At 44.1% G+C, this 22,052-nt stretch overlaps 3 protein-coding genes across 8 annotated transcripts in view; 2 read left to right on the top strand and 1 right to left on the bottom strand.

The window, feature by feature from the left end:
• The window catches only part of crebbpb (CREB binding protein b), a 41,531-nt gene extending 34,339 nt beyond the window's left edge, over positions 1-7,192 (top strand). For all 6 annotated transcript variants that reach the window (XM_063471851.1, XM_063471850.1, XM_063471849.1 and 3 more), the window contains 7 exons: positions 1,441-1,587; positions 1,684-1,797; positions 1,911-2,076; positions 2,550-2,717; positions 2,968-3,129; positions 3,450-3,731; positions 3,851-7,192. In XM_063471851.1, coding sequence (XP_063327921.1) covers positions 1,441-1,587; positions 1,684-1,797; positions 1,911-2,076; positions 2,550-2,717; positions 2,968-3,129; positions 3,450-3,731; positions 3,851-6,220 — 3,409 coding nt within the window. In that variant the 3' untranslated portion in view covers positions 6,221-7,192. The remainder of the gene's footprint in view (positions 1-1,440; positions 1,588-1,683; positions 1,798-1,910; positions 2,077-2,549; positions 2,718-2,967; positions 3,130-3,449; positions 3,732-3,850) is intronic.
• Positions 7,193-8,000: 808 nt separating this feature from the next.
• Positions 8,001-17,630, top strand: trap1 (TNF receptor-associated protein 1). The gene is made up of 18 exons (XM_063471844.2): positions 8,001-8,209; positions 9,274-9,444; positions 9,526-9,608; positions 9,690-9,830; positions 10,360-10,431; positions 10,562-10,722; positions 10,822-10,931; positions 11,021-11,094; positions 12,255-12,410; positions 12,639-12,759; positions 12,854-12,923; positions 13,450-13,597; positions 13,696-13,881; positions 14,026-14,164; positions 14,252-14,337; positions 15,837-15,982; positions 16,073-16,145; positions 16,525-17,630. Exons 1-18 carry the CDS (start codon positions 8,089-8,091, stop codon positions 16,624-16,626), a joined length of 2,160 nt encoding a protein of 719 aa, XP_063327914.1. The 5' UTR covers positions 8,001-8,088; the 3' UTR covers positions 16,627-17,630.
• On the bottom strand, positions 17,142-21,151 carry LOC134626230 (MAPK regulated corepressor interacting protein 2-like). The gene is made up of 5 exons (XM_063471845.1): positions 20,760-21,151; positions 20,582-20,651; positions 19,979-20,118; positions 19,031-19,120; positions 17,142-18,028 (listed from the first exon to the last, which is right to left on the bottom strand). Exons 1-5 carry the CDS (start codon positions 20,812-20,814, stop codon positions 17,958-17,960), a joined length of 426 nt encoding a protein of 141 aa, XP_063327915.1. The 5' UTR covers positions 20,815-21,151; the 3' UTR covers positions 17,142-17,957.
• Between the last annotated feature and the right edge of the window lie 901 nt (positions 21,152-22,052).

Below are 22,052 nucleotides of genomic sequence, written 5' to 3'. Positions count from 1 at the left end.
CCCATAATCATGAAGCAACCCCTGAGGGGGCACAGTTGAATTGCTTCTTCAAGTCAGCAAAAGTATCTGTAGAGTAGTTGGGGGCAATACCCCACACCTTCATCTATCATCGTAGAGGGCACAGAGCTGGTCCAGTGCTCTGCAACCAGGTTGAAAACCACATTACTCCTGTGAATGGAGGTGGACTTTTCTCCACAGGGGAAGGGAAGCTAAAAAGTGTGATTTCCTGTTGAAGTTGAAACATACCTCTGGCTCCCCACGGCCTACGGTGTGGTCAGAGAACTGCTTTCACCTCCGGAGTTATCTGACTTGAGGTTGCTAGATTTTCTTCTTTTCTTTTTTTTTTTCTTTTTTTTTTTTTTAAACCTGTCCCGTTTGGTTCTTTTGCCATCAGAATTATTGTCTAAAGGCGAAGAAAGATGCCCAACGGATTTACTTTACCAAATGGACCATCCCAGCCTTGCCGTAATGGTCCATTTGATTTACCTTTTATTGTTTATTTTATTTTATTTTATTTTATTTTATTTTATTTTATTTTATTTTATCTTTTTTACTTGCTAGATACGGGACAGGGGAAAAGAAAAGGGAGAAAGAAAGAGGGGGGAAAAAACAAAACAAAACAAAAAAAACAGCGGAGAAGAGGGACGGGGATAAAGGGCAAAAAACAAAAACCAACAAAATAAGCAGACAAAAAATACATATATCGATCACCTGGATCACCTGTTGAGAAAGAAAAAAGAAAACAAGCAGAAGAAAACGAGAGTAATAGAATAAACAACATTACAATGATATATGGGAATATAACACTAAATACTTAATATTAAACATTATTGTGCAGCACGTAAGATCGACAGCGCACAGTGTGCTTTGAGGTAGGAGCCAAAAAGGGTGTAGTTTGTGTGTGTGATCACCTGTGTGTACACCTGTGAGCATGAGCGCGCTTGTATTTAAAAGGTTCCTTAATGTAATGATCTGCTAGAGGGTGTGGGGGGCCAGATTTTCTTCAAGACTTATGGGAATCTTGTTCCATGGCTCTATGTACCAAACCCCTCCCACACTCGAGTTGGCGTAGTTGGCGGCTAAGAACGCTGTCTTCTGCCAGTACCAGTCAGCTGCTTTCAGAGTTGCACAAGTTAACCAATCTCGAAAGAATCCCTCCCTTTTGATTGAGACCTCCCTTCACTTATGTCCATCTTCTGCCAGAAGCCATCGTGGGCGAATACTGCGTCAGGCACCAACAACTTTATAACCACAGTTCTGTACATCTGCGTCAGCAATGGAGGTGTGGTACACGGTTCATTCAAACTACATGTTCCCAGCTTCCCCAAGGATGCTGTTGACATGCCTCTGCCAGAAGCTCTAAGAGCACCCTGACTATACGTTGAGGTGTACTCGATCTGTCCATTGCTGCTGTTGCTTACACCTTCTCTGTTTCCACAGGTTTGTAGACTCAGGTGAGATGGTGGAAAGCTTCCCCTACAGAACCAAAGCACTTTTTGCATTTGAGGAAATAGACGGGGTGGACGTTTGTTTCTTTGGAATGCATGTCCAGGAGTACGGCTCAGAGTGCCCCTTTCCAAATACCAGGTAACACAAGAGCAAAATGTTGGAAGCATTGCTCTAAGTTTCCTTTTAGTTTGTGTGCATTATTCTCACGTCACATATTCTGTTTCTATTTTTCAGACGGGTTTACATATCATACCTCGACAGTATTCACTTCTTCAGACCGCGTATGCTAAGGACTGCAGTATACCACGAGATCTTAATAGGATACCTGGAGTATGTGAAAAAACTTGGGTGGGTAAAAAGTAACTTTACGCAGTGTTGCATTTTAACTCCTTTCAGTCATGTATTGATGCATGTTTAGTTCTTCTAAGTGCTAAGTGAGTCATAACTTAATTCCTGACCAGGTATGTGACGGGTCACATTTGGGCCTGCCCACCCAGCGAAGGAGATGACTATATTTTCCACTGCCACCCTCCGGACCAGAAGATCCCCAAGCCCAAAAGGCTTCAAGAGTGGTACAGAAAGATGCTGGACAAGGCTTTTGCTGAAAGAATCATACATGATTACAAGGTCAGAAAATTACACCAGTAAAATAACTTTGTAACCACCGGTGCATGTTATGTTTCTCAAGACTTTCCTAGCTATAATTAACATTTTGAAGTCTGGTGTTGGCGGCAGGCGGTTACCACGCTGTTCAGCTGAACTAATGTAATTTGCTTTAGGAATATAAATGATTATCTTGTAAGACTCTGGAGTGGCTGATGGGCACATTTACACTGGATTATCAGTGAATTAGCATTTATTTACCAGCTACAGTGTTCAGCTTATAAGTGTGCAACATAAAGGGGCTCTCCTTGTCTTATTATAAAGACTTGACAATTTTGAAACACTATAATTAAACCACTTAGACTTGATGTACACTCTGATGGAGTGATTTTTTTCCCCCCCTCATTATTTTTCATAAATTCAACTTCCAACTTGCCCCAGTTAGAAGCTCTTGTTGCCCGATTGCCTGATAAGAGCTTTTGTGTGTCTGTGTTCAGGACATTTTCAAGCAGGCAACAGAAGACAGGCTGACCAGTGCCTACGAGCTGCCGTACTTTGAGGGTGACTTTTGGCCTAATGTTCTGGAGGAGAGCATCAAGGAGCTGGAGCAGGAAGAGGAAGAAAGGAAAAAGGAGGAGAACACAGCCTCCTCTGAGACAACAGAGGTGAGTTTGATGGATATGTGGATTCACAATATTTTTATTAATGAAAGAAAGCCTCTTCTGATCCCAGAATCAACAGCCCAGTGTTTAAGTCCTTTGTCTCACCCCAGATTGTATCATTCTCAAGTACCCATTATATAAATGCTTTTGGCTTTCTGGCACTGTATAAACCACTCTGCTTAATTGCATAATCTCATCTTGCCTGTTGTGCAATCTCAACTTCTCTAAATGTCCATGTGTGTCTTTTTACAAGGGAGCCCAAGCTGACAGCAAGAATGCCAAAAAGAAGAATAACAAGAAAACCAACAAAAACAAGAGCAGCGTCAGTCGAGCCAATAAGAAAAAGCCTGGAATGCCAAATGTAGCCAATGATCTGTCCCAGAAGCTCTATGCCACAATGGAGAAACATAAGGAGGTGGGAAACCCTAGCAACTATAACAGATTTTTTTTTTTTTTTTTTTGTCTCTCCTAAATGAATAAAATTTCATTTCGTGTGACATTTCAGTATCTTGACTCTTCTTTTAAAGCTTGGGGAAAAAAATTCAGACAAAGCTGGTAGATTGTTGTGTGTGAAATTATAAGTACAGAGCAGCGTCTCTCTTACTGTGCTGCTTCCTGAGGATAATTGAATTCCACATGAAAATTTTCTTCCACACAAGAGTTACGGAATTTGTCACGTTGCACTACACTTCAGCAATGCCTATAGCTAACAGTGTTGCTTCCCCTCCCCACCAGGTATTTTTTGTTATCCACCTCCACGCTGGGCCAGTCATTAACACCTTGCCACCCATCATGGACCCTGACCCTCTGCTGACTTGTGACCTGATGGACGGACGTGATGCGTTTCTGACCTTGGCCAGGGACAAGCACTGGGAGTTCAGCTCACTGAGAAGGTGTAAATGGAGCACAATGTGCATGCTGGTGGAGCTGCACAACCAAGGCCAGGACCGCTTTGTGTACACTTGCAATGAGTGCAAGCACCATGTGGAGACTCGCTGGCACTGCACAGTTTGTGAGGTAAGATACAGTTGTGATCATTGACCGTGTTTTAAAAGCAACATCTGCATCGGTTTTGAATTAACACTGAGTTTACATTTTTAACTAAGTTAAATGTTGTCTCTCTCCCCTCTCATCAGGACTATGACCTATGCATTAACTGCTACAACACTAAAGGCCATGAGCACCAAATGGTGAAGTGGGGTCTGGGCTTAGATGATGACAGCAATGGTCAAGGTGGAGAGGCCTCCAAGAGCCCTCAGGAGAGTCGACGCCTTAGTATCCAGCGCTGTATCCAGTCCCTGGTGCACGCTTGCCAGTGCCGCAATGCCAACTGCTCTTTGCCGTCCTGCCAGAAGATGAAGAGGGTGGTTCAGCACACCAAAGGTTGCAAGCGCAAGACCAATGGTGGCTGTCCTGTGTGCAAGCAGCTCATCGCTTTATGTTGCTATCATGCCAAGCACTGTCAGGAGAACAAGTGTCCCGTGCCCTTCTGTCTCAACATCAAACACAAACTTCGACAACAGCAGCTGCAGCACAGGCTTCAGCAGGCTCAAATGATGCGTCGCAGAATGGCCACCATGGCTGGAAGGGGTATGCCTATGCCATCTCCACCTACCTTAAATGCCCCAGACACTCCAAATTCTGTGCAGCAGCCTAATACACCCCAGACTCCCCAGCCCATGTCCAACCAGCCCCAACAACAGCAACCACCAAACCCCACCAATATGTCCCAAGGCTTTCCCAGCAACGGCCGCAGCAGTCAGCCTCCAACACCAGTGCCGCAAGGTAAACCGGGGCCTCAGTCATCCCCTCTCCATCAGCAGCAGTCACCCATGCCCAGCATGCCGCACCAACAGCAGCCTCCACAGCCTCGCCAGCAGCAGCAACCGCAGGAGTCATTGATGGAAGCCCTGAAGGTGGCCAGACAGATCGAGATGTTAGCTAAGTCAAAGCAGCCGCAGCAGCAGCAGCAGCAGCAGAATTATGCAATGAATGGGATGCCAATGAACCACCCACGCATGATGGGGCCCATGCCAAGCCAAATGCAGATGATGCAGGGGCCACGCGGGCCCCAGGTGATGCAGCAGGGCCAGTGGGGTCCGGGGATGCAGAATCCCCAGGGTCATCAGCCACAGGTTCCTCCTCAACAAGGCCCCATGCCCCCTCAGCAGCCTCAGGGAAACCCAATGCCCCAGCAAGGTCAGCCCATGCAGAGGCCCATGATGCCCCAGCAGGGTCACCAGATGTCTGGGGTCATGCCTACGCAGGGCTCCTCACAGCAGGGCATGACACCACAGCGACAAAACATGCCCCGAGGTATGCCGGGTAACATTGCTCCAAGTGCCCTGCGGGAGCTATTGGACACCCTGAAATCACCCAGCTCCCCACAGCAGCAACAGCAGGTCCTGAGCATCCTCAAGTCTAACCCCCACCTCATGGCCGCCTTCATTAAACAGAGGACTGCAAAATACCAAGCCAACCAACCACAGCAACAGCAGCAGGCCCAACAGCAGAACCCTCAGGCCATGCTAGGATCCCAGCCAGGAATGCACACAATGGTGGGCATGGCAAACCAGGTGCAACGGCCAGGGATGGCACCTCAACAGCAGCCTCCTCAGCAGGTGGGACCCCAGGGAATGCCGCCCATGGGCCCCCAAGGCCAGATGGTACCAAACGGAAATAATCAAATGTTCCGCAGACAGCAAATTCTTAGGCAGCAGCAGTTGCAACAACAGCAGCTGCTGCTGCAACAGCAACAGCAGCTGCAGCAACAACAGCAGCTGCAACAACAACAGCAACTGCAGCAACAACAGCAGCAGCAACAGCTGCAGCAACAACAGCAGCAGCAGGGAGGTTTGCCTCCAGCCCATGGGCAGTTCCCCCAACAGCAGCCGGGACCAGGAAGCTACTCCCAGCTCCGCATGCAGCAGCAGCAGCACATGGCTATGCAAGGAGGTGGGGGGCCTATGGGACCGCTCCCTCCCACATCTCAAATAGGCCAACCTGGGATGGGAATGGATGGACAGCAGAACTTCCAGCAACGCATGCTTCAGCAGCAACAGCATCAGATGATGAAGCAGCAGATGGGCTCTTCGGCACAGGCCAACTCGATGAGTCCACAGCCTCACATGCTCCAAGGCCAAGCCCAGGCAGGAGCTCACCTACCTGGCCAGACAATGGCAAACACCCTGGGAAGCCAGGTACGCTCTCCAGCCCCAGTGCAATCGCCCCGCCCACCTTCGCAGCAGGCCCCTCATTCCAGTCCCTCCCCTCGGATACAACCCCAGCCGTCACCTCAGCATGGCGCACTCCACTCCAGCTCTCCCCATCCCAGCTTAGGAGGTCCCATGTCAGGGTCCATGGAGCAGGGTCACATGGGAACACCAGAGCAGAGCGCCATGCTCCCGCAGCTTAACACACCAAACCGAGGGGGGTTGAGTAGTGACATGGGTATGGTGGGTGACACGACGGGAGACACACTAGAGAAATTTGTTGAAGGATTGTAGCATTTTGAGACAGAAGAAAGGCCTTGTTCTGTTTTCAGCTGCAAAATTTTTCTATTTGCTGATGTAAAAAGCTAAAAGAAATCACAAAATAAATGAGTCTTACGAGGCCTACGGACTGTGAACCAAGGACTACTTTTTCAAGTACACAGAGTGATTTAATAATTGCTGTTGAAGAAACAACAAAGACACAATGAATATATTTTTGGTTCAGACCAGCCTTGCAAGATTTTGCCCTGGTCTTTGTGTTTTAATTTGTTTTTCATTTGTTATGCTCTGGTATTGACTTTTTTAAAAAACCTTCTCTAAAAAAAAAAAATTTTCATTTTATTATTTTTTATTTTGTACGTTTGCAAATTAATATTGTATTTGTGTTGAGAAGACTGTAAAATTATTTGTGTGGGAATTGTTTTTGCCAGGCTTCACCTCTTGCTCAGTTTCTCTGTTCCTGGCTAATTTATTCTAATATGCCATTTTTCAAAAAGGACTGCCTTTAGGAAAGCCTTAATTTCTTTCCTGTTTGCAGAGTCTAAAGGAGATTAACGTATTTGTATAGATCTAGGAACTATTGCACACACCCAAACACAATTTGCAGGTTGAAGGTAAACCTGCGTTGACTCTTGTTCATGTTCACAGGTGCAGGAATGTTTTTTTTACTGACCTGGGCCCAGTGTTCGTCTTGCAGATGTTCAAAGATTGCTTTGTCTCTCCTTCAGTCTAAAGAAATTCTCATTAAGTCCTAAACCTCTTTCGCCTGTGGTGGGAAATTATCTTGTTTGACTGCTGATTTGTGTTCAGAGAGTTTTGTGCATCATTTTCTCTCGCATTAAACTTGAATTGATGATGAACTATTCTCTAATGTAAATCATGCAGGTGGACAGTACTGTAAATATGCAGAAATGAAATCACTGTACAAATTGGTTCAAATGGCTCATTTCGTACTTATATACCATATTGTTAAATAAACCTGTGTGCCACAGACTCTGCCTCGAATTTTTCTGCAGCTAAAAAAGGTCTTTCAGGTAAATTAAAATTATCACTTTGACATTTCAAACTTAGTTGGACATTGACATTTTGAAATGTGTACCGGTAACCTGAAATTTTGAGAGATGATGAAATTATGAGATGTGTAACTTAAAGTTTTAAACTGATAACCTGAAGTTATTGAGATATGTGAACTGAAATATTGTGAAATGTAACTCAAATTTTGAAATAACCTGAAAATTCGAGGTAAGATTTTAAGATCGTAATCTGAGATTTTGAGAGAACTGAATTTTTATGTAGGTAAGAGGACAAATTAAAATATAAAACTTGAAATTTGGAGATGGGTAATTTGAAATTTTTGTTTTATTTTTTTCCCCCAAGTGGTAACGACAAGCTTTCATAGTTTCCAAGAGTTTATTTTGATGTGAAAACAGGATCAAGAAAAATCTTCACATTTAAAAAATATGAACCATCAGATTTTTGCCATTGACAATTTGAAATGTAACAAATTGTTGCAAAAAAATGCTGCTTGCATGAACATGACGCACTACTTTTACATTCTGTTTGACCTTGAAGTGTAAATTGGCAACAAAGAAAAAATCTCAATTTTAAGTAATCAGAAAACTCGAATAAATAACCGTACTAAAGATTAATATAAATATATACACATATACACAGGTGATTAGCCGTGTATTACGACATAAAATTTAATTATGCACTTACAGTTTGAAGAGCATCCTATTCTCATCAGGCAGATTGCGGTCGGCCTTTTGACGTCATTATCGCGCGCAGTCGCAGGTCCTTTTTCCGCTGTAGTTCAGTGTGTGTCCCTGTCGGTCAGTTGACCTGTCATTTGTTTCGTCTTTGGGTCCCACCTGAGTGTCAGCATGTCCCGCTGTCTCACGCTGGCTCGGTTCGCTCTCGGTTCCTCTCAGAGGGCCAGCTCGCGGCTGGTGTCATCTACACGCGGGCTGAGCAGCCGACCTGTCTCGCGCTCCTTGACTGGAGGTAAGCTGTGCTTATTAGCCAGCCAAGTTAGCCTAGCCGCCTAGCTGACAGCACCAAGATCTCAGTTAAATGTAAACTCTGCTTCGGCTAACCTTTGTGGCCATGTTTTTTAAACTAACCTGCGGCTCACGTGTCTTACAGTAGAAACCGATTAACGGTTAAAAATGAATTTAAAGCGATTCGCTTATAAATTTTATTGCATGGTTACATCACACTAAACTGAATAGATTTCATTTATTGTTTAATATCCCCCATCTTTGAGGAAAGCTCACAGAAGTACCATACCATAAACCCCTGAGAACCGAGGAAAAAAGTATCTTTCAGTTGAACCTTTTTGGTAATTTCCTGCCTCTTTGGAGCAAAAAGAGGCCACCCAAACAAATAAGATATAATTGAAAAGGCCAGGATGTTCTCAATTGAGAACATCAGGACTTAACGTTACTGTTAAACAAACACTTAAAAACACAAAGGTGAGACCCTTATTTTTATTTTTATTTTATTTTTTTGAAAGAAGGCTCATGCACACTGCTCAGACGAGTAAATCCATTTCACCTGCTTTGTTTCAAATCAAAGTGGCAGCAAGATGGAGCCCCCCTCCCCAAAATAAGCAATGGTTTTGCAGATGTTGACTACAGACCCTTGCTCGGAATTTACTTTTCTCTAGTTTTGCTTTTTGCTGGTGTCCTTGTGAGTCCTGGTAGCATGAGACGTCACCTACAGCCCAATCGCAAAAGCCTGATCCTCTCTATGCTTTAATCTGCTTCTCAGTACACCTGGATACAGGAGTCGAGCTACAGCATTTTGAATAAGCAAGAGATGTGAACGCAGAGCCTGACTAATGCCCAAATATAAGCTAGTGTGATAACCAAGCCTGGATGACATGAAGCCATGAATCACTTTCTCGAAGGTCTGTGTTTTGCTGTAGGCAGCATTCAGGCATTGTTTGGGTAAACTTGTGGCCTCAGAGGGTTAAGTAGATCCTGATTAGAGAGATGATAAGGGATCTAAAATGCTACTGCTCCCTTGTTAAATGGCCTCACCATCTTTACTCGTCATGCCATCAGGTTTGTCGGTTGGACAGCTGCAGAGGTGGAGCAGTCGCCCCAGGGTGTGGAGTTCGAAGCAGGCCTGCCTTGGCTTTAGCCCACAGTATTATTACAGCACCCAGGAGGCAGAGAAAGAGCCAGAGGAGGAGCCTCTGCACAGTATCATCAGTGATACAGAGGCTGTGCAAGGTACTGGGACAGCTGCAGACATATTTCCCATGAAAGCTTGTTCTCAAATGCTGAATGTTGCTCTGCCTTTGATCTTTTCAGGTAGTTTCCACAAACATGAGTTTCAGGCTGAAACCAAAAAGCTGCTGGATATTGTCGCCAGGTCCCTGTACTCAGAGAAAGAGGTGGTGTAAAGTTGGACAAAACCTACTATCATTACAGTTTACCTTCACTGCTCTCCTCTGACTGACTTGTCTTTCTTTCAGGTCTTCATCAGGGAGCTCATCTCTAACGGCAGCGACGCACTGGAAAAACTGCGCCACAAATTGATATCAGCAGGTGGTGAAACGGCTCCAATGGAGATCCACCTGCAGAGTGATGCAGCAAAGGGCACCTTCACCATTCAGGTACACCTGTTTACTGACTTTAGAAGTTTTGGACAAGTTTTAGAACAGGAAGGATAACATTAGATCAGAAAGCGAGCCGTAATCCTAGCAGATCAGCTGAGCTCGGTGCCAGCAAACACCAGCCGATGGCTCAGCTGTTACCTTTCCGTTTATCCAGTCTTAAGCAGGATAATTCTAGCTTTGTTCAAGCTGCTTTGCAACCCTTCTCCACCCCAGGTCCCCCTCTTTAATTGCATTGTCTTACTTAAATCAGTAGCATATCTCTGCTTTTTATGTCCTGAGATCCATACAGCCAGCTATAAATAATTATAGAAATGGGAATCTTCTTCTGATTCTTGTGGTCCAGACTGAAATATTGTCGCTATTGGTAAGTATAAAGAACAAAGCAAAGTCCTCCTGTAGCAGGTTGTTCCTAGTGCTTCTAGTGCACTTGAAGCCCTGAGATGGTTTACTGCCCCCTGCTGGTAAATGGGATACAACACACTAGGATAGCTTAACTCTTGAGTGACTGATTTCTATATTCCAACAGGACACAGGAATCGGCATGAACAAGGATGAGCTGGTGTCTAACCTGGGCACTATCGCCCGCTCTGGTTCTAAGGTAAGTGCTTCATTGTGACATTACTTACCCAATATAGCGCTCCTGTTGTAAGTTTGGCTTTTAAAATCCAGCTTTGTGTTTCCTGATGCTCACTCCTTCTGTCATCACTGTAACTTTCTCCCCACTGTAGGCGTTTTTGGACGCTCTTCAGAACCAGGCGGAGGCCAGCAGCACCATCATTGGTCAGTTTGGTGTTGGATTCTACTCCGCCTTCATGGTGTCCGACCGCGTGGACGTGTACACTCGCTCGTCTGAGCCCGGTGCACCTGGATACAAGTGGTCTTCAGATGGGTAAGAGCAAAGAGTGGCTGTAGAGAGGTATCCTTGGTTTGAGAAGGGCTGCTGTGAATCAGAAGTGTAATCCTCAATATTTCACATGGTCTCCCTCAGCTCTGGGGTTTTTGAGATTGCTGAAGCCACTGGCGTTCAACAAGGAACAAAAATCGTGCTCCACCTCAAAGACGACTGCAAGGAGTTTTCCTCTGAGGACAGAGTTAAAGGTAAAAGTGCTGTCGCTGCTTTGGTAACTGTAGGACGGCTGCAGTGAGGAGACGTATTCATGCATCAGTACTTATTGTTTCTGTTTCAGAGGTTGTAACAAAGTACAGCAACTTTGTAAGCTTCCCCATCTTTCTGAATGGACGGAGGCTCAACACTCTGCAGGTGAGCTGCTGTTCTCCTGTTTTGGATGCAAAGGTTCTCACTGAATGGTCCAAACTCACAAAATAAATGGCACGACTGTACTGTACTGTGTAAAAGTCTTTAGCCGCCCCTGATTTCTTTATATTTTGCCTCCAAGGAGCCAAATGTTTGCTCCTTGTGTTTGTTTAGACGCTTTTTCACTCATTTTAGTCCAGTCCTCATACCTGACAATTTTAACCAGAATGTTTTTGTTTGTTTGTTTGCGTTTTAACCCTGACCTATAAATTATTAAAAGGCACTAACAAATAGTAAAACTAAGGTTATTTCTTTATTTTATTTGACCTTAGTTTGTTTTACAAGTTCCAAAAAAACAATTGAGTTAGATTAAATGTTTTCAAACTGTAGTTTTTGCCCCTCAGCCCTGAAAGGCTCATGGGGTATAGTCGTCACCCCACCAGGTGGACAGGCATGTGGTGTGGACACCTAAGTTTGTGAATGCAATAACTTGAGAATGAGGTGACGTAGGAGCTTCAAATTGATACCATGGGGTGCATCTACTAAAAAACCTGGACGAGTTCAAATCTTGGTGACTTCAACCTGAAAGTCACTGTAAGCTTTCCGAAAATCTCGTGAATGGGATAACTTAAGAACAAGACGACGTAGGATTTTGAAATGAGTACCATGGGTGTGTCTACTAGGAGGCTGAGGGGTAGCACTGTCAGTCATTAGTATTTATTTAGTTAAGTTGTATTTAACTGTAATAATCTTGGTGTCTGTTTATAACAGACAACTTTGCAAAGAACCTGTTTTATATTGTATTTTGTGGCATTTTGTTGCTAGCATAAAAATCCAAAGACAGCAGGCATAAAATAGTATTTTTGCACCAACAAGCTGATTCCCAAAGAGCTGTCAGCCCAAATTTGATATACATCTTAGCTGTGTATGTTGTGCAGTGTCTCCTTAAAGAATTTGAGGCACCTGGAGAGGTGGGAGACAAAAGAAGTATTAAAGAAATGTAATGATTTAATGGACTGGGTTTTTTTTTTAAACCTTTATTTGTACAAGTAGTCTCATTTAGACTCAGTGTCTCATTTACAAGAGAGCCCTGTTTCAGACAAACATATTAAAATTACGACAGTGAAAATAATAATTTGTAATAATCGCTGTCTGTCTTCCTTCAGGCCTTGTGGATGATGGAGCCGAAGGAGATCAGTGACTGGCAGCACGAGGAGTTCTACCGCTACGCCGCTCAGGCTTACGACAAGCCACGCTACACTCTGCACTACCGCGCCGACGCCCCGCTTAACATCAGGAGCATCTTTTATGTCCCCGAAGCGGTGAGGAATATTTCGCAATGCAAACTTTACTTCAGTTGCTGTTTGGTTGCAAAGCTCTGTGAGAATCTTCATTTAGGAAACCAGCTGGTGTTCAGGTCCAGTACTGATAGATGACGTAAACTTGCATTACAGCTTTATAAATTGTTCTTTAGCGACCTTTCAGCAGTGATGAGTCGAGGAAGCCGGTTTCCTGTCAGGTGTGTGACGAAAGAATGTATTTGCCAACAGAAGCCATCCATGTTCGATGTGAGCAGGGAGATGGGGTCCAGCGTGGCTCTGTACAGCAGGAAGGTCCTGATTCAGACCAAAGCTACTGACATTTTGCCCAAGTGGCTGCGCTTCCTTCGAGGTTTGTTCCTCCTCGAATGCTTCTAGCATGCTCTGTGTTTTTTGTTTTTTTTCTTCATGCAACACTTTGCAGAATGTTTTTGTTTTGTTTTTAGGTGTGGTGGACAGCGAGGACATCCCTCTGAATCTGAGCAGAGAGCTGCTGCAGGAGAGCGCCCTCATCAGGTACAGCAGCAGTAATGCAGCTGTTTTAGGAATAAGTTTGGTTTAATGAAGGAGACGTACTGTAATTTCCATATCTGTATTTTTATTGTGGAACTTACTCTTCATTAATCAAATAACAGTCCCTCAGTTCAGCCTGTCTCAGGCCATATCTGCATACATTTGCATTTTAAAACAGTGTTTTAAAAAAAGGGACTGAATTATCTCCAAATACCAACACGCCTGTAACCACGCATCTCATTGACCGCTCACTTTCTTCTGGAAACCGCTCCACACAGAGTTTCGTGACCCCAGAGGAAACGACTATAGTTCGTTACAAAAAAATCTCTTCTAAAATATGCATGTGCAAAATCAAAGCCATGACGGTAACCTGTGCTTTGACTATGCATTAAAATAGACGTTTGACATCACGAGAGCATATCAGCGAGAAGACTGACCCCTTACACTAAATCCATGCAGTCAATTTTTCTCTTCTTCGCTTGTTCTCCCCTTGACGTTTGCTCATTTCTCTACCGTCTCCTTTCTTTAGGAAGCTTCGTGATGTTCTGCAGCAGAGGGTGATCCGCTTCCTGCTGGACCAGAGCAAAAAGGAGGCAGAGAAGTACAGCAAGTTCTTTGAGGACTACGGCCTCTTCATGAGGGAAGGCATCGTCACCACACAGGAACAAGATGTCAAGGTTTGCACCAGAGCTTTACATTGAAATGACACAGAACTTTAAAGGTTAGCAGAAACACTTTGAGTCTGAGTCACGCTCCGTGCTCTCGCTCTTTGTAGGAGGATATCGCAAAGCTGCTGAGATTCGAGTCGTCGGCTTTGCCGGCCGGCCAGCAGACCAATCTGATGGAGTACGCGTCCCGCATGAAGGCAGGCACGCGTAACATCTACTACCTGTGTGCCCCCAACAGACATCTCGCAGAGCACTCCCCCTACTACGAAGCCATGAAGCAGAAGGACATGGAGGTAAGACTCGGACTCGAGTTATCCAGCAGCCGGGTAACCCGAGCTGATAATTATCCTGATTAATTAACAACAGATGGTGCTTATGTTTATAGCTTCACTATAACAAGGTGCCGTGTCTCCATTTGCGTGCGTGCACGTGTGCAGGTGCTCTTCTGCTACGAGCAGTTTGATGAGCTGACCCTGCTGCATCTCAGAGAGTTTGACAAGAAGAAGCTGATCTCAGTCGAGACCGACATCGTGGTCGATCACTACAAGGAGGAGAAGTATGAAGACAGCAAGCCAGGTGTGCCCGTCTTTCACAAGAGGCTCTAGCCTCTCGCTGTTTCAGCTGTAGACTTGACTCCTGCTCATCGTCTTTTCTTCCTCGCAGCATCCGAGCGCCTGACGCAGGAGCAGGCTGACGACCTCATGGCCTGGATGAAGAACTCGCTAGGACCCCGTGTGACTAACATAAAGGTAAGAGAGGAACATTTGCATGCCTGAGATACCTGAAATGACTGTTTCTGAATTCGGCTGATGGGTTCTTAGAGGCTTGTTTGTCGTCTCTATCCGCACCTTCGATCGCTTTGTTTCCTTTCTTTTTTGTCCTTTTTCTCTCTGCACAGTTGTAGATTTGTAAAGTTTTGTGGGAAGAGTGTGAACTTTAGGTCCCGAAGAAGGGTATGATGGGAAAAGTTAAAGAAACACTTTTGTAAGTGCTGGTTAAATCAGAGCCGTGGTGAATGATCAGCTGATTTCCTGTCACGGACTCCATTTTAACCATCGTGTCGGTAAATAAAAAACAATGATGTGGAAGCTTTCTTCCTCTATGTGAACTAAGCAAAGTGTGACTAATTCTGACACAGTTAGGGCGACTCGTACCTTAGTTTTTACGTTCGTAAACAGGTTACAAGCCAACATTTTCACAGAAGCTCCAAAGCTTCAGGTCATAAATTTTAGGATGAAATCGGCTTGAAAATGCGATTATTTGTGAGTTTGACTCAGCTTATAATGTGAAGAAATGAGACACATCTAAGTTCAGCACAACCAGGCTTTCTTTGGCTCAACAAAACCTAAAACCCCAGGTGGAGATAACAGGTATCACTACAGGAGTAATCAGCTTTCTGCTTCAGGCTCTGTATGCGCTAGAGGAGTTTTGTGGGTCATGGGACTCTTCTTTCACACAGTGATCAGTATGAGTAGCACCGGCTCTAATCACAGATGTTATCAGAGGGTGATAATGAAATGGTGATTAAAAATCTATAAAGAACATAAAACTGTCACAAAAAGGACAAGACACAGTCAGAGCAGAGGACAGAAGATCGTTAATCTGATCGTTAATCAGAGGACAGGAAGTCACCTGATTGGATTTTTCTCCGTACAGAGTAGTAATAAAAACATTTTAATTTAAGTTAATAGTTTTAATTGGTTAATTATTATCAGAGCTAATAAGGTGACGGCTGCACATTAAAGCCCTGAAACTTTAAACTACATTTAAACATTTAAGGTGACTGTCACACCTTAAATGCCAAATCGTTTTCAGCCGAAAACGATTTGGCACATTAGAATCAGGTGTCACATCATCACCTGTCGCGGCAGACGGCCGCCCCTCGCTGAGCCTGTTTCTGCTGGAGGCTTCTTCCTGTTAAAAGGGAGTTTTTCCTTCCCACTGTTGACAGAGTGCTTGCTCACAGGAAGTCACCTGATTTTTGGGGTTTTCTCTGTAATATTGCAGGGTGTTTAACCTTAACTGTTGTTGTGATTTGGTGCCATATGAATAAAACTTTAAGGGAAATGAACATTTACACATTTCTTGCATCATTAAATGGACATTCCAGTAACAATGGGCGTCACAGTTTGTCCTACTTCATCGATTTTGGTAACAACCAATTCATCTTAAGCACCTTGAGAAACAGATTTAAACGTCTCTTTGTACCACCGTGTGCTGTAGTTAATTTTCTCCTCTGGCACCTCAGCTGACGCCTCGTCTGGACACCCACCCGGCCATGATCACAGTGCTGGAAATGGGCGCCGCACGCCACTTCCTCCGCACCCAGCAGCTGGCCCGCACCGCTGAGGAGAGAGCCCAAATACTGCAGCCCACACTGGAGATCAATGCAGGGTGTGTGTGTGTGTGGACAGATTTTACTGGATTGAGAGTGGGAGAAAGTGGGTTTTTGTCCTCTTCTGACTGTGCTCTGCTTTCTCACAGACACGATCTGATCAAGAAGTTGTTTGCACTGAAGGACACAAACTCTGAGCTGGCTGGATTATTACTGGAGCAGGTATTGTGGCTTTGGGAGAACCCTCAGTTATTTCATCTCTATTTGCTCTTTGCCCATTTTTCCATTAATGATCTCTAAACAAAACCATGCCATATCACGATTTTTAACACTTTTCTTATATTCAGAAGAACAAAAGTGAAGAGTCAAATGTGTTTTAATGAAAAAATAAGGGCTGCATTGTAGTGCTGTAAGATTTGGTAAATACAGGGCTAATATTGCCAACACCGATACAATAAGCATGTTATTATCAGTGTAAAACGTTGCCCAGCCTTTCTCTTCAGGCAGAATGCCATTAGCTTGTTCACTGGAGAGATTTTATGGTAATTTGTTTTAAATGGTAGCAATGCAGCTTCTATAGTTTTCCTTTTATTTTTTCCAGATCTATGACAATGCCATGATCACAGCCGGCTTGAACGACGATCCTCGACCGATGATTTCCCGCCTCAACGACCTCCTGACCAAAGCTTTAGAGAAGCACTGAGAGCTGCCCGCAGACACGCTCTGCTTTGGTGAAAGCGGCCTGTAGACTGGAGCATTCGCAGAAGCTCAATGGTCGATAAAGCCAGAGAACTAGACTTTGTAAAGAATACGCCACCTCTTTTCCCCTCTCAAGTCTTTCATTTCCACCGGTGAAGCAGGCGTGAAGGCTGAAACAGGAACTGCCTGAAGATTCTCCATAAACACTTCAGTGTCTCTATGCTTTGTGTTCTTTGGTCCTGCCATTTACAGGACATGAAGGTTATGGTTGCACCTGTCTGTTGTTACAGTGTGACTTTGCCATTACGCTCACTCTTAGTGTACTTTCAGTTAATAGTCAGGCTCATTCTTAATCACATCATGAATACTCCAGGCTTCTCAGTGAGCACTGAACTTCTGATATGCTGCTGCCAGCTGGACTCATCTTAAATATCTGATATTTTTCCAAGTTTGGATTTATAAGGAAGCTTTATTGGTCTTCCTTTTGGAAATGTGCCACCTCTAAGTTTCCAGATAATCTGTTTGGTTTGTGTTTTTCTGCTGAGAGATGGAAAAATGGCAGCAGGAGAGTAACAACCTCGTCTCTGAGGTACAAATTTTGTGTAGAAAAACATTCTTTGTCCAGCTCAACCACAAGGACACTTAAGAGTAAATCCTCTGCCAAGGCCAGTGCCAGATTTTACAGTTTTAGCCAACGTGATCCAAATCTGCACCGAAATTCAAAGTGTGTGGGGCGGGTTTCCTCCTTCCACCTCTCAGCACATTTCTTGAAATTCAGCCTGCTAGTTTGTAATCTTTTGCTGTTCTCACTTTTTTGCTTGAACCATTTTTTCTTACGCTCTTGTTTAGTTTTGTGGTGTTAAAATGTTTGTGAGCAGCTGTTTGTGCCCGTACTCGGAGACTCGGCTGCATTCAGGAAGCGCTGAACATCATGTCAAACAGTGTGGGGCTTTATGGAGTCTTGTCAGCAAATAAACACGGATTCAACATAATGCCAGGTTAAAGAAATGAAGCTGTAATCCAGAACTTCTTTAAAATACAATTTTACTGCATTTCAAAGTAACATCTCTGCTGTGAGAGAAAATATAAGATGAACCTCAGTTTTAAGACTTCATCCTTCTGTGTGCAGTCTGTCTGCACGGCAGTTAGACCGCACAAGTTCAAGTGGTTCTCGGGAGTTTCTCTGTCCACCGTTATCAGCACTGTCAGTCCATTTCAACCACATCTGGGCACTTTGACCCATCAGAACTCCCGCCCAGGCTTCCTCTTCTTTTGTGGGCCGTCATCGCGGTCTCACCTCCAGACTGTCCGAGAGCATCGAATCCCAGAGGAGCGTCAGGAGAGCTTATCTATGTTTTCTAAGAAGCGTTGGGCCCACCATTCATCCAAATCTATGGGCACAAAGTCTGAGAAGAAAACAGAAATTAAACCATTAGATACATCTTTGTCCATGGCGTGGATGGTTGAGAATAAATATGTCAAAAGGATGAAAAATAAAGAATCACTAAATATTACGCTTTTCCTCTTCATCTATAAATTTTCCTTACCACCTATTCAATACACGACTCCACTGCTGCATTTATCCCAGTGGTAAATGGTAATCCACTCAACCTGTGAGCTAAACCATCACCAACTGTTGGGCATTTTTAATGAGTCTTCCGTGCCCTCTTGTGGTCACAAGGAGGAACTGCGACGGTGTAGTAAATTCAAAATAAACGCATTTTTAAAATCTCATTTAAAAATAAAAAAAAATTAAATGAGAAACGTAAATACTTCAAAAATAAATACTAGCATCTTTTACATCAAGCTGTCTTACATAATGCTACGATATATATATTTAACACTGCCGACTTATCAGTTACGTCTGCCTGCTGGGAATCTAAAGTGATCATCGCTCTCTGGTGGTGTTAAGGCTGAACTGCAACAGCTCAGTCACACCACCACATTAAAAGTTACAGAACCAAAGTTGTATTTAATGTATTTTTTCTTGATTCATCTTATTCATGATTTTTGGATTTTTGTTCTGGGCTAGAGGTCTTAGTATTATTATGATCACTGTTACATTTACCAAAAAAAACAAAAAAAAAAAAAAACAAAACAACCTACAAATACCATGAAAATGTGTGTGTGAGCTTTCCCTATGCATTGCTATATTAAAATTTTAGAATGAGTCAACAGATTTGACCCGTGACTTTGGGCTATGCTAGGCCATTTGGCTGTTATAAACCAGTGCGACCTACTGCACAGGTTGCAACGGTTACAGGCCTGTGAGCTGCAGCTAGATGAAATATGATTGTTACACTTGCACTAAATAAATAAAATCTCAGGACTTTTTTGTCACAGTGCGTAAAAACACCGACTTGGGGTCTGAAGATAACACAAAAAGGAAAAATAGTAGCTGTACTCACCGTCCATGTGTGGGCTGGGAGTGGCCTCTTTATAATGCACTGCTTTCTGTGCAGCCTGGCCCACCTCCTGCTCCAGCACCTCCTGCCAGGCTGAAAACACAAGACTTCGGTCAGTAAAGCCACCATGAACACCAAAATGTCCTCATCTGTCCAGTCCTGCACTCCAGGGCCACACCCACAGTGCCTAACAAGTAAAGTCCAGCAACTGTTTCAGAGACATACCTCTCCTGACAAATGTTTGTGTTCCAAACAGTGAAGCACGTGGTCAAACTTTGTGTGTGTGTGGTTGTACACTACGATTAAGTTCAACTTTGGCAGCTGTCTCCAGGTCATGACTTTGAGGAGCCTCCAGTGGATATGTTTGATTATACAATTTGTATTTCAGTGAACAGAAAAGAACCAATCCAACCTGAATCTTTCTGTCTTTGCAGAAAGGCGGTGTCAGGCCTACTTTGTGCCCTTGTCCAGTCAGTGCCAAGGTTACTCAAGTCGTTTATGAGCTGCTGTGACTGAGCTTCAATGCCAACAACAGGACACACAATGTAAGAACTACTGAGACAAGTGGGGGATCTCCTGGAGACTCGTTGGGTTTGCGAATGTTAAAAAGAAGCCCAAACTTCAAATCTGGGTCACCAGACCCAACAATCCTGTCAGAACCCTTTGGTGCACTTCTTTAAAGTGACGCCCAGATTTAAACCCCGAGTCTGAAATGTCATTTCTTTCAGCACATGTGCCAGCGTGGGTCAAGAGGAGATTGATGTGGGCGTGAGAGCATTTTTCTGCTCAGCGCCTATCAGTGTCAGAGCAGCTGTGTGGGTGAGGCCTCGGAGGGAAGAGGAGGGGGCTGGTTAGCATCTTGATAGTAAAACAATGTCATTCACAAAACAGCAAGTGAGGGATGGGTGTCAGGATACAGTGTAACAGTGGGATAGTCTCTCACTTTCTTACCCTCAGAGACAAACTTGACATTTTCTTCATGTGACAGGGTGAAACTCTCTTCGTGATGATTGTGTGCGGGCAGAGCTGGAGCAGGGTGATGGTATTTCTTACCATTCGGACGGTTGAAAACGATCTTTGGTGCGGGAAGTCTGAAAGGGGGACAAGAGAAGTATTGTGTTGATTTCTACAAGAAAGAAAGTGCTCATTATCATTCCCAAGCAGGAACTTTCTTAAGTGATATCCTATATCCAAGAAAGGCTGGTTAAGCAGGAGTAAGAAGTTACAACAGCTGAATGAGGGACCTTGTGATCCAAGGTCACACACACATGAACAGGGCCAGTCTGCCTGGCTGGTTTAAACCAATAAAAAAAAAAAAAAAAAAAAAAAATCATAAAAACCAACAGAGTAGGCAGGCCAAGCTCAGAGAAAACCAAAGCGGGGTTTTATTCAATCACCGAGGCATCAGCTGATGAACAATTGCTGCAGTCTCTAGCTGATGACGTCCACAGCTGGTAGGACACAGTCATTCACAATCACAACCAGAAGTATCTGAAAAAACTATAATGCAATCATTTCTTTACAATTGTCTCCTTTCACGACCTGTGCACCTACCCAGGCATATTCCAGGACGTTTGTTTGTGCTTGAAATCACTGATTTTGCTGTCCAGCTGCTGTGTGGGCCCTGGAGAGCAAGACAAAGAGGATAAAACAACTTGTTATCAGCAGTCCGGCGAGGTGAAAGTGGGTTTTCCGGTGTGCCGTGCTTCATAGTTTAGCCCCACAGTCTCACCTGTGCGTCGCTGCGTGACCAGTTTGCTGGGACCTCTTGTAATTGTGTACATCATGCGCGGGCGGCTTCACCTGTGATCCCCGAGTTCGACACTTTGAAGTGTGAAGCAAAGCACGTACATCCAAGCAGAAGCTCTTCTGATGTGAGAAGCTGATCAATCCACTGAGCTGGGACACGAGAGTGTGCAAACTGTTCGGTAACCTCGTGAAGCAGAGCAGTGCGCCACGCGTAAAAAACACAACAACCCCAAAAACTAACGACCAGTGCACAATCAGAGTCCCGCCTCTCCGTGTGCCCCGATCACTCAGAAAATGTAAGTCACTTTGGTGCTAAGGTGTCCTGGCCGGCCACAATGTCACATAACCTGAAACAGCGGCAGTCATTCGTAAGACACGAGACGCACACGGTCACCGTCTCGACGTGCCTACACGCCTCCTTTGGCGCTTTAAAGCGACAGCGTCCCCCGAGTGTGAAGTGAGACTTGTAGAGGTGTAATGAAGCTTGTTTCACTAATTTGCCTCAGGTGAGAGCGAAAATGCAGGATGATTTCACGTTATCGCGATGACTCGGCCTCAGTGTGACGAATAAGACACTGAAATCGGGTCAGATGAGTGACGTTTATGTGCTTCAACAAGCCGCAAATGCGCCAACGATGCCTGTGTTTACAGTACACACAGGTGGGCACAGGTGCACCAACAGTAACACATCTGTGGGAGTTCTCCCCCAGCTCAATTCTCAGAGTGAAACAGTTAATTTTGTGAGTTGGTCTGATATTGTTTGCAGCATTTTGCACCATTAGTGCGTCAATTCACGATTGAAATATCTTTATTTGCGTCCTGGTTTTCAGTCAGAGTGTAACCAGGTCGATCCCGATACCAGGGCCCCTTTTTGTTTCTTCTGTAATCTTTTAAGGGAAAAAATGTGCATCTGTTTATTTAACTTCCAAATCTTTGGATGTCTGTATCTCAGATGTGTTGCAGTTAAAGACAAAATAAATACTGCTGTTTTTGATATATATATATATTTTTTACTTATCTTTACATGAGCACAACTCAAGTGTTCATTAAGAAAGAAAGAAAGAAAGCAAACTTTGACCCTGTAAATGAAACTATTAGCAGCAGTTAGACACAGAAACACACCTGAAACATCAGAGGAATAAATATAATGAGTTACAGTAATGAATGAGATGTTCTGTGTGTGTCACCTCGCATGATTCATGACCCACTTTTTTCTCAGATTAAACAAAACCCTCTTTTAGTGACACACGCATTAAAACAATATAGAAATATTTGA

Source organism: Pelmatolapia mariae, linkage group LG4, assembly GCF_036321145.2.
Source record: "Pelmatolapia mariae isolate MD_Pm_ZW linkage group LG4, Pm_UMD_F_2, whole genome shotgun sequence".
Taxonomy (NCBI): Eukaryota; Metazoa; Chordata; class Actinopteri; order Cichliformes; family Cichlidae; genus Pelmatolapia; species Pelmatolapia mariae.
Note: the sequence above shows the minus strand (reverse complement) of the source record. Positions and strands in the feature narration are given on the sequence as shown.

What these genes read in the sequence shown, in the direction of transcription:
- trap1 (XM_063471844.2), top strand. Translation starts at nt 8,089, where the DNA reads ATGTCCCGCTGTCTCACGCTGGCTCGGTTCGCTCTCGGTTCCTCTCAG. An exon ending in CTCTGAGGACAGAGTTAAAG is followed by an intron (nt 10,932 to 11,020) that starts GTAAAAGTGCTG and finishes TTTCTGTTTCAG; the next exon opens with AGGTTGTAACAAAGTACAGC. An exon ending in GGAGGCTCAACACTCTGCAG is followed by an intron (nt 11,095 to 12,254) that starts GTGAGCTGCTGT and finishes GTCTTCCTTCAG; the next exon opens with GCCTTGTGGATGATGGAGCC.
- LOC134626230 (XM_063471845.1), bottom strand. Translation starts at nt 20,814, where the DNA reads ATGATGTACACAATTACAAGAGGTCCCAGCAAACTGGTCACGCAGCGA. An exon ending in GGTCACGCAGCGACGCACAG is followed by an intron (nt 20,652 to 20,759) that starts GTGAGACTGTGG and finishes CTTGCTCTCCAG; the next exon opens with GGCCCACACAGCAGCTGGAC. An exon ending in TCCCAGCCCACACATGGACG is followed by an intron (nt 18,029 to 19,030) that starts GTGAGTACAGCT and finishes TTTTCTTCTCAG; the next exon opens with ACTTTGTGCCCATAGATTTG.